This window comes from Venturia canescens, chromosome 4, assembly GCF_019457755.1.
Source record: "Venturia canescens isolate UGA chromosome 4, ASM1945775v1, whole genome shotgun sequence".
In the NCBI taxonomy this organism is placed as follows: domain Eukaryota; kingdom Metazoa; phylum Arthropoda; class Insecta; order Hymenoptera; family Ichneumonidae; genus Venturia; species Venturia canescens.
This window is the reverse complement of record NC_057424.1, coordinates 17465706-17477131: the sequence shown is the minus strand read 5'-3', so window position 1 is coordinate 17477131 and position 11426 is coordinate 17465706. Positions and strand designations below refer to the sequence as shown.

Sequence of the window (11426 nt, the reverse complement as noted above, 5' to 3'; positions counted from 1 at the left end):
CCTTGGCTCATCCCATTTGTGGGCAGATTTTCATTGGAAATATTTCAAAAACATACTGAAATAGTGAAAAATCGATTTCTCTAATTTGACGCAAGAGTCCTCAAGGTTTCCATTGAGTTGGCACACAACATTTTTTTACAGAAGACAGTCATCCATTGGATTACGATAACCTTGTGTGAGAGTAACTCAAGAATTTTCCTACCTCAATTCTAAGTTTTCCAGCTTTTTTTTTTTGTATTGAGTGGAGAATGAAAAACTATCAGAAAAAAATAAACTCAAAATTCAAACGCTGCTCATGAACTTGTGTGTATAGTGTATTTTGACGTGAAAAAATTACAAGAACAAGCGAAAATATACGGTACTCTTTCCTTCATTGGATCAAGAGCTAAGCAAATTTCGTGTGTGTAAGAAGTATAAAGTACAAAATCGAGGGTTGTTAAATTTCGTATGAGGCTTTCATAATGTGTGTTGTAATTTAGAAATCAGTCTTCGGGCGTTTTTCGATGTAAGCTTTGATGCCCGGATTAGCGTAGATCTTCTCGACGAGTTTCTTCAACTCAGGATGATCCTTGGCGAAGTCGTGACCGAGAACGTGGCTGAAATAGCCATAAAAACCTGCAAAAAGGATGTCCGCGTAGGAAGCCTGAAAAAACAGCGTCCATGAAGCGATATTTCTCACAGTGATGAGAAGAGAAAGATTGTCGATCTGACGTGATAATGTAAATCGTTCAAAGCGGTAGCATGGAAAGGAGAAACATTTCCGGGGCTTTTCAAGTTACCTTTCCACCAACGAAATAGCCGCCGTTTTTCTTCACTTGGGCGTTGAAATTGTCGAGGCAAACTGGAAGTTTTTGGAAAGCAACGTCCTTCAGTTTTGCCTTGAATGCGGGATCCTTTTCCCAGAAGTAGGTTGACAAAGCTATTAAAAGAAGAGGCGAGTATTAAAAATTCAAAGTTGACGCGAATAACGTGCGATTTTCACTATCTTTCGTATTTTGGTATTATAATCGGAACAGTTGAAGTGTGAGAAAGGAAATTTAGTATTTCGAGGCAGGTCGACTCGCACTTAAAAATTTACACGCATAATTGGCCTTTGTATATTCACAAACGTTCTGAAAGTTTGCTCCATCAATCGTCTTGTCATTGCTCCACGCGAAACCATAAAATTACTCCAATACTGAGGCCTTTTTTTATTTTGCACGTGCACTCGAGAAATGCTTAGGGAATGTACTGAATGTTATTATAGTGCTGAATCGTTGTATACCTATTCTCAGATCATCGATACTATCAGCAGCAGCGTCGACCTCCAGAGCCTCGAGGTCGTCTTTGCCATACAGATTGAATTTCTTAGCCAGATAACGTCCGATTGCCTTGGACTGATGGTATTTCTTGCCATCGATCTCCAACACCGGCACTTGGCCCATTGGCATATCTAGGGCAGGGCATTAATAAACAACGTGTAATTAACACCAATTTTGCGTTAGTTTTTTTTCAGATTATCGAGGCTCGTTGGAGAGTGTCTCGATCATGAATTCCATCGCATTCTTCTTGTTGTATGACACGATTCCAGAATAATTCACTGAAGTCTATAGAAATGTGAATTGCAGAAATTTTAATGCACATTGCAGGCGGCGAGTTAACCGGATTGTTTTTCCACTTATATTGAGTCATCGATTGTTGGAAATAATTTTCATTTTATCATTGTTTGTAGAGGATATTTTTGAAAAATTTACTTTCCAAACGATCATTTATCAGGTTGATTTAACGTACTTGGCTTTTGTTTGGGCCATTCTTCGAAACTTAGACGAACATCTTCGAACTTAGCGCCTCCGTAACTCAGCATGAATCTGATTGGTTCACCCAGCCCGGTGATGTTGAAGTAGGTCAGTTTGTAGCTCGACATGTTTTTTGCTTGTGCCTGTAATAATAATTCGCAAAAATGACTAGATTTCATCCTGGAAAATCGAACATTAGGGAATAGTGAAAACGAGACGCGGTCGTTATGATATAGTTTACAGAAATCGAATACGATCAGCAGGAACTTCAATGCCTCTGCGGTACAGACAAAATTTTGTAACCGAGACCCCAATACGTGGTTTCTTCAAATTCGAGAAAGCTAATTACTGATACTTTTGGGTAAAGGACCAATTTCGAACCCTGGAGTCCCTCCCTCGTTTCTCATTTCCGGTGTAAACCTAAACGCTGGAATAAAAATTGAGCCTAATCTTTTTTCGAGGGCTTCAAAATACTTATTTCTGGAAACAAGTTTGACATTTTCGTAAGAGATGAAATCCCCTTTCTCCGCGGGCTAGTGGGGGAGAAACATTTACAGAGCGTTTTCAACCGTAGAATGTCACTATTTTGGAGATAGAAAAGCCTCGAATCCACACTGTTAAAAAAATTTTTTTCAAACAAGTAACTTTTTTTTAATGCAAATAAATGAATTATTTGTATATTATCTAGTAATTCATTATTGTTTCCATGTAAATATGTTTTTGACATAAATTTAATATTTTTATAAAAACAAATATAAATTTCTTAAAAATAATGGACCGTTAATAGACGAGATTGCACGTTCACTACAAACAATGCGTCAATTTAATTCGGCTGACTAAATAAAAATTTCGACAGAGCTTTCGAATTTTTGCAGCCAAAGTATGTTTTGTTCGAAATGAAAAAAATGTACAATCTTAATTTAGAAAGTAATTTGTTTCTTCTTCCTGGAATACAAATTTTTTCGATTAAAGTTTTTTATTTTTATACCGAAGAGTAATGTGATTGCTGGAATAAAAGTCAATTACTTGTTTCAAGTACGTTGCGTGTTTCCAATGGAAAATATTGCATATTTCTCATGAGTAATTTCCATGTATGTCATCAAAATAAAATATTGCCACCAAAAATATTATTTATTTACCACGAAAATATATTATTTGCTATTGGTAGCAATTCTGTATTTAATTTAAATAACGGTATTTAGTTTCAAGAACCTTTATTATAACGACTAATCAATAACTGCCAAAAAAATGATTTATTGGACGTAAAATATTTTTTTATCCAACCCAAATGAAAATATTTTAGTAGCCAATGAATTTCCCTCAAATAATTTGAATTACTTGGAAAAAGAATTTTTTTTTAACAGTGCAGCGAATTTTGAAAGTCATTTGTAAGCTCTTTTCCTCAGGCATGCTAATCTGCTCTGTTATAAAACTGACCGAACAACGATTTTTGGAAAGAGTGAATGTCAAAGAGAAGTTTCATTCGCGGTGGGTTTGGCCTCCAAGGCCACCCGAGTCAAGTTCACAGGCTCCGACGTTCGAAATAGTCGAAATTTCGCGTCAAGGAATATTCCACTGACATATTGTGGAAGCAAAATCTGATTTTTTGACAATTCCGAACTTGTTCTCACGAATTTTTGACAGTTTTATGTACTTATTTATTTTTCTTTTTCAACAACCTGTTCCAAATTGAATTAAGAATATTTAAAAAAAGCATTGGAAAATGAGATTAATACAAAAATACAAAAACAAAGACTGCTATTCAATTTTGTTACACACCAAAGATAACGGCTCGACTCATGCATGAACGTGTCACGCACACTTACGATAAAACTGCGTTTCTCATGTTATGTAATTACCATGCACGATAAAAACTCATTTTATTTTCTAAACAGAGGGTATCGTGCAGCAAAGACGCGGTTATTTAGCACGATGACACCGGTTTGCTTGCACGATGATAAAACTTCGACAAAGTGAACAAACTGAAACAAAAGAGTTGAAAATTCATAAACCGAGTTCCATAAAAGAACAAACTAATCTACAATGGCTAAACATTCAGAAAACAGACTTCTTCATCTCAGTTTTTCCAAAGGAAAATCCTTCAAATAACTGCGAGGAGGAAAATACCGCTTTACGATTCCAATTGATGAAAAAAACGAATTTCTCGAATAATTTCAATTCGTTGAATGATAAAAAAACTTTTCATCAAACTCAGTCGAGTTTGGTCCATTAAGCAATTACCCGAATGCATTATTCGGTCCAAAAGTGTCGTTACGAGTTGGAAATTTATTGAAAAAGTTGATCAAAAAGATGCAAACACTACTTCGTTACCGGCCTCAATGAAGATTCCACGCGAAAAACGATTTCGATTCTTCAAAAAACCAAATACGATCGAAACTCGTAAAAAAACCGAAAAAACGCTGCTTTTATACAGAAAATAAAAGAAGGATTATTACTCAAGATTTCTGTGAAAACACGTACCGTGTGCGACTGTCGACGGGAAGTGGAACACTGCTCGATGCGAGCTCGCAGAGTTACTTATTATTGTGTCAGAAAGGTCGGTTATTACATGATCTACTAATCGCACAGTACCGCATCCCCTCTTTTCCTCACGAACACTGTTACAAAAATACACTTTGCAGCGTGCCTCCAGTCGAGCTGGACGAATGTTTGTGTACGCGATATCCACGAGCGCTGTTCGATGTATCACACCGTTCAGTGAAGAGAAATATGTAGTTAAAATTAATTAAAAACACGCACAGTCGATGTACGTGTATCGACTAATTTGCTGACGTGTGATGAGTTTCGAATTGTGTCTGTATACGATCTTTACGAGTACATTTTTACGCTGAGTATCAGCCACTTTATCACTCATCGTTGGCTCTAACGATTCCCTTGGCAGTACTGATTCATTTGATGATAATGATTCGTGAAAGAGAACTAAAAAGTTCAATATGATACGGTATGATGTTGGTTCATTTATTTTTAGCTTCGTTAGGCTCGTTTTTTTATGTGTGACTGTAAAAACTTGCGAGCACAATTCAAAGGCTCTTCTGCACATTGTTTGAATTATATTACATATAATATTGGTTTCAATTAAATTTTATTTTTTGTCGATGGCAAAAAACCATTTTCTAAGGTCAAAGAGCACGCTCTCGGATTTGGACAGTTTTCAAATTACTCTGACGAAAAATGTTCGTTTGTGCGAGTGTTTTTTTATCAACGGAATAAAAAATGTTCATGCAGTTTAAAGTTGAATCGTTTTTAGTATAAAAAAATGGATAAACCTACTGAATTTTTGCTGCCCTTTAAACAAAGTAAAATAAAAAGGCTCCGACGTCGTCCTACAATAATGTCCCTTTTGCATGAATGAATTCCCAATGAACTGCAATAGTTTCACAATCTTTGATTCCTTTACAAGTAAAAATGAAAAGGAATGAGTCTAAATGACACTAAAATTTGTACACGTATTCGATATCTAGAAAAACAATTTTTATTCTGACTGCACAGAGTTTGAGTCACGCTGTAAAAGGAATAAGCTCTTATTCAATATCAGCAATGACTTGCAGTTATCAAAATAAACGAATTGTTATACAGATGGAAAGTGAATAATCTTCTGAGCTCAAAAGTTTGTTCGAATATAAATAATCTACGTTGGCATATTCTTGTATAGAGATTTATAACATTCCAACAGGTATCTGCGCGTATTTACAGTCGTCAAGGTCTCCATCCATTCCCCAACGATATAGGACTCGCTTATCCTCGCGCTGACACACCGCAAACGACACGTAACTTCGTAGAAGTTATTATCATTGTTAGTTTTCATGATATAACTGGATTCTACACTTAGTAACAAGGAGTGATGTTTACGTGTCGATCGCTGGCAGCATATCGATTACGAAGCCACTTAAACCAAATCCATATCAATAGCAATTCTCTTATATCTGAAAAATCGAATGATTTTTATCGAGTCGAAAAGGACTTAGCAAATTTCATTACACTTGGTCAGAGTTTGGATCATCAAAGTCACGAAACTCAATGATGAATTTAGTTTTGTAAAAAACGTGAGAGGGCTAATGTACTTTTGTTCCAATATTTCGATAATTTGTTTTCTTTTTTTGAGTATTCTTCTGAATAAATTGACAGTTGGAATATTTCTATAAGCGATTGGAGAACAATAAGGAGAAACGTAAGTGCTTGGGAACTTGCACAGACTTTTCGAACTCTCCGTCTCACAGGAAGGTTACGCTGAGATGGGAAAATTCTTTATTTTCAGTCTGAAATGAGTATTTTATTAAAATGCAAAATACAACGATATATTGTAATTCCGAACGAACTATTCGCCTATTCGATTGATATTATGAAATTTATAAGAATATATTTGATTGAAATGCAATAAGAAATAGTAGGCTGAACGTTCGTCGATCCGGTGCTCTGTTCCTTTGATTCTTCAACAGTCAGACTTGGGGCGTTTCTCCACCCACGCTTTGATGCTAGGAAGTTGGAGAACTTTTTTAACCAAGGCTTGGAGATTCTCGTGTTTCTCGGTGATGTCGAACTTGGTCATGAAATTGATGTAGTCGAGAAGAGCGACAAAAGTTAAATCGGCCCAAGTCAATTTACCGCCGACGAGATAACCACCGTTTTTCTTTACTTGAGCATCCAAGCGTTCGGTGTAAAAGGGGATTATCTCTTTGGTCAGAGGCCCGTATTTGCTCTCCTTTATCTCCTCGTTCGCCTCGTAGTGATAAGCACCGATTTCTGCGGAGAATTCAAAACATTTTGTGTTTCAACTCGTCATTGAATAACTTTTGGACAGTTTTGGTCAGTTTTAAAAGTCACTCACTCGAACGCAAATCATGAATCGTATCGACGGTAGCGTCGATCTCGAGATTTTCCCAGTCATCCTTGCCAGCAAGGCCGTGCAGCTTTGCCAAATAGCGGCAAATTGCCGCAGACTGATGAATCTTCTTACCATCCACTTCGAGAACTGGTACTTGGCCGAATGGCATTTCTGTTATGAACAAATAAATAATATTTTTTTCCATTTTTATTACGATGAATCTTTTATTCTTTGTGAGTTGCGACTAAATTCATAGCAAATTCGATTTTTTGTTATGAAATTTAGGAAAGAAACAAAATCACATTGTACTGCTCAAATGAAAACTTTAACATGATGTTGCAAAAATATAAGAGTTCAATATAACAATCAATTTCAACCTCAAAAATAATGATACACGTTTCATCAACTGAAATAATAATGAATCAATATCGTGAATACGATGTAAAAGGAATGTATATAAGTCTTCATCTTACACCTGCTTTAATCTGTTTGCCTGATGATAATCCTCTTAAAAATGCTGGACAAACGATCGACAAAACATGAAGAGAAGAATAGAAATAGTGATGGTAAATTTATCGATAAAAAAATCATTTGATAAAACAGAAGCAGCAACATCGATTGTTCATTCATATAGTTGCTTTGAATCAACACCATTGTTCATCCTCGGAACAGTACTTGATTGTAAAACTCAAAGACCCAATATTATTTTGCTACCATCGAGGGTTGCACACTTTGAGTTGTCAGTAAAATTCAATTTTCATAATTTTCTGCAAAATACTGCAAAAATATACCTATTAAAACTTTTTTTAAGAAAGTAAATCATTTTTTTTCAACAATCGTGGACAAAGTCATCAGAGTCAAACAAAAACTAAGTGAGCTGGACTAGCCATGATTTCAACTCAATACTTTAGCCCAAAAATTGAACGAATTTTTTATTCACAGTTGATCAACAAGAAACTCGTCGAGGCTGATCACTCCAAAGTTCATTTTTTCCAAAGTTTTGTTCAATTTCTTTTCTTTTGTTAAATAATCTGTAGAAAGAAAATAGTCAATAAAAATAAAGTATATCTGTGAAGCACCTCTCAAATTGACTGAAATTTTTTTCTCATACTTTCATGATGACAGCGATCGCTGTGAATTTTTCTACCATCAAGGGTAACTCTATGTGACGAAGATCAGATAGTTCTCAAGTGAAATATCTGATTCTGATCAATGCTATAACATGATATTAACTCACCAGGTTTTAATTTTGGCCAATCGTTGCGGTCAAATCGGTCATCTTCATATTCCACACCGGCGTGAGCGAAGATGAAACGAATTGGCTCTGCAAGAGCTTTTACAGGGAAATAAGTCAGCTTGTAGCTTGGCATTTTCCCTGCAATCACATATACGTGCGTTGTTTTAAGTAATGATTTATGACTTTCAGTCGCGCTGTTCATGGTGCAATTTTTTCAGCCTTAAATTTTTTTCCTTATATGATTGTTCATAAACTAATTTTATAAGTTTTTATTTTTTCACTATGAAGGACAAATATTTTCAATGAATTGAATAATGTGCTCTAATTTTTATCGAAGCTAAAATTTTTTTTTATTCTGGATCATACTTGATCACTCAATGCACTGTAATCAAATACAATGCATTTTTTAAAACAAAAAATAAATTATCATCGACAGTAGAAATTTACAGTGATTGTGCATTTTTTTGTTATTTCTATTTGTTTTGTGTTGAGCTCAAATACTCAGTTACTTTGGGGAAAACAAAACAAATTATTTAATTTATCATTATTGATGGTGAATACAGGAAACTGGTTACACAACCATGAGCATGAGAGGCGAAGGAGCAAAGTGACTCTTACATCACGATTTCCCGCATGAGTCAGCATTATTCGCTTACATTTCAGGACAGTTGATCGACCGATTGTACGAAAGTTAAAAATTAAAATGAAGACAGATGCACTTTTACAATCAAATGTCTATATATATTGTGATAAAAGTTTGGGCCTCTTATAACTTCTCGTGAGTTAGCATTTTTTCCTAATAGAACTAATCTTATCACTATTTTGATAAGAGTGAACAAACAAGGTAGTTATAGGTTTTAAGTACGAGCCCGTTGTCACCAGGCGAATCAAAACCATCTTAAATGAAACATATTTACATTTTTTTCACAAAATTTAAGCAGTAACAATTGAGAATTTAATTTTCTTTTTTCAACATGAATAAAGCAAATATAGTACTTTAACGTAGTGATATTTTTTGGATCAACGGGAAAAAATCCATTTTTTTGACGCATTTACTCGTCTTCCTGGAATATTTTGAATCTCGCTACAGTCGATAAAAAAACAACATTGTGCGAAAATAGAGACGAGAGAAAATAGAGAGATATCATTGACAGATGCAAACATAGCTATCTTCAGATATATTGTTACCGACAAAGATTCGTGAATACTTGAAAACAAGAGAAGTAGGAAGACCGCACGAGAAACATAAGATCATCGAGCTTCGTTTGGAACAACGCAATATGCGGGGTGAAGGCGCGTTCACGGAGTCACTATTTGTTATTTGGGCTACAAAAACTAAGAATACCATTTAATATTTTGGATCTTTGAAAACGCTGTTGTTGACGTGTTGACAAGTGCGCAATACACGGTTTAATACACATTTAATATTTTGGATCTTTGAAAACGCTGTTGTTGACGTGTTGACAAGTGCGCAATACACGGTTTGACCGTGGTCACCTTGGTACGCAGCGATGGAGTGGCATTTTTGTTATGATTTCCCTGGGAAGTTCTCCTAAATGATCTTTATTGAACGTTTTCAAGAAGCCCTAATCATAAATTTCCCCTTAAAAATGTAAATTTAACCGAACCGTGTCATATACGATGCATTTTAAACGATATGATTAAGCATTGCCCCCCCAATTAATTAGTTCGAATGAGTGCAGGGTAGGTTTAGGATCTAATTTGATTAGAGTTTGCTACATTACTTTCCAGGCGTTTCTCCAAATGATATACATGGAAATGCTCATAAATCGAGGCGTACATTGTCACCGGGCAACCGGTCGGCAACAATGAATATATAAGTGATCCAGATTTGAAGCATGAGAATTGATATAAAATGGGCGTTCTTACAACCGGTACTTATACGATAGTTGCAACAGTAATATGAGAGAAAAATAGTAATTAAGTTACACTACAACAATAGACGAAATTATTGTGATAAATATTTGTCACTTACGTCTGTGAGATGATCAAGAAAACGATATTGAATGTGGAAGTAACGAAGTTGCTATGCCGGCGAGCTGCAAGCTTCAACAATTTTATTATGCCGGATTTGCCGGAAGAGAGAAGAGAGTCAAGAGATGCGAGATGCCAGTTGGAGTGGCGGGGATAAACCATTGGAGAAAACTTGTGTCGAGTTTCGAAACCATAAATTGACGGTTATTATGCTATAACGATCTGTTTTACCGATTGAAAGTATCTCATTTTACCATTATATGATACTACTGAACTCTACTATTACCGGTTACTGGAACGGTAATGAAACGGAAATTGAACTGAGTTTGAACTGCGTCAGAGAAAAACGGCCATAAGCGTTTGTAAGCGTTGCTGATTCTGGGTACATTCTGCTTGGACGCTGCTGACAAGGATATATGTAAAAAATATCGAGGTGTCAAATTTTTCATGAATTTGAAATATTTAATAGAGTTGATCACGCTGCATCGTCTGACAAAAGAAAAAGGTACTTAGCCGATGGTTAAAAAGAAATATTTAAGAATTAAAGCCGCATTTAAATCCGTGTCATTTGTACCGGAAGTTGACAAAATCGAACTAAAATGATAAAAAAGTGTATGAATCGTTGTCAACGCACGGCCAAAAAAAAAATTTTTAGAAACTTCAAAGTTTTATCGATTTTTTCAACTTAACTTTTGACGTTTCATGCCAGTTTTCTCCAACGTTAATCTGAGTTTAAACTCGGTTCATGCTATCTCGAAACTACATGAAAAAAATTGAACTGAGTTTGAACCGCGTCGGAGAAAACGACCATCAGCGGCGTTCTGTAGTTAGTACGTCCGCTATATCGAACATGTAATTTGATTGGCTCGCTTGTGCTTGACCACAGTTATCAAATTGGATATTAATTTTATTAAAAATCGTAAATTATGATTCAAAATGACATAGTTTTTATATTAAAAATTATAAAATGCAAACAAAAATGATTTCCCATTGACATTTTAACATAAGACATAACCTTAAAAAATAAATAGATGTACTGCGGAATTGATCTTACATACATCCTTATGGCCGTTCTCTTCGACGCGGTTCAAACTCAGTTCAATTTTTTTTTATATAGTTTCGAGATAGGATGAACCGAGTTTAAACTCAGATTAACGTTGGAGAAAACGGGCATAAAACGTGTTCGATTTGAAGTGAACGCGGTGACGCTGGTTGCGTTCACGTCATGTTCGACTTGGTGCGATTACAAATTGGCGGAACCAACAAGTGATCTTGTTCTTTTTCAATTACTCGACGAAATAAAACTGGATTCATCGAAAAGTGAAGACAGCGAAACCAGCAGTAGTACGATGACAGAGATAACAGACTAACGATTCTCTCGGTGGATGCGTTCAACCACTTGAACGTCGGGAGCGTTGAGAACACAATTCTAAACGCACCCATCTAAACGCTTGTAGCGTTTACAACGCCAAGTCAAACGCAAAATAGCGCTATTAACGCTATCAGCGTTCAAGTAGAATGCACTCTCTGTTTCTTTTGGCGGTCTTGTGACGTTTTTTTAATGCGTTTTTTTGTT

The 11426-nt window shown here is 35.6% G+C and overlaps 1 protein-coding gene and 1 long non-coding RNA gene across 2 annotated transcripts; one reads left to right on the top strand and one right to left on the bottom strand.

The window, feature by feature from the left end:
• Nucleotides 1-296: 296 nt before the first annotated feature.
• Nucleotides 297-10006, bottom strand: LOC122409654 (uncharacterized). Its single transcript, XM_043417382.1, has 9 exons — nucleotides 9852-10006; nucleotides 7856-7993; nucleotides 6622-6789; nucleotides 6231-6536; nucleotides 5646-5719; nucleotides 1771-1918; nucleotides 1265-1432; nucleotides 780-919; nucleotides 297-643 (listed from the first exon to the last, which is right to left on the bottom strand). The coding sequence occupies exons 2-9, from the start codon at nucleotides 7986-7988 to the stop codon at nucleotides 476-478; spliced, it is 1305 nt and encodes a 434-aa protein (XP_043273317.1). The 5' UTR covers nucleotides 7989-7993; nucleotides 9852-10006; the 3' UTR covers nucleotides 297-475.
• On the top strand, nucleotides 3752-5938 carry LOC122408633 (uncharacterized). Its single transcript, XR_006260508.1, has 2 exons — nucleotides 3752-4737; nucleotides 5470-5938. It is a non-coding gene; the product is annotated as an uncharacterized lncRNA (long non-coding RNA).
• Nucleotides 10007-11426: the final 1420 nt, after the last annotated feature.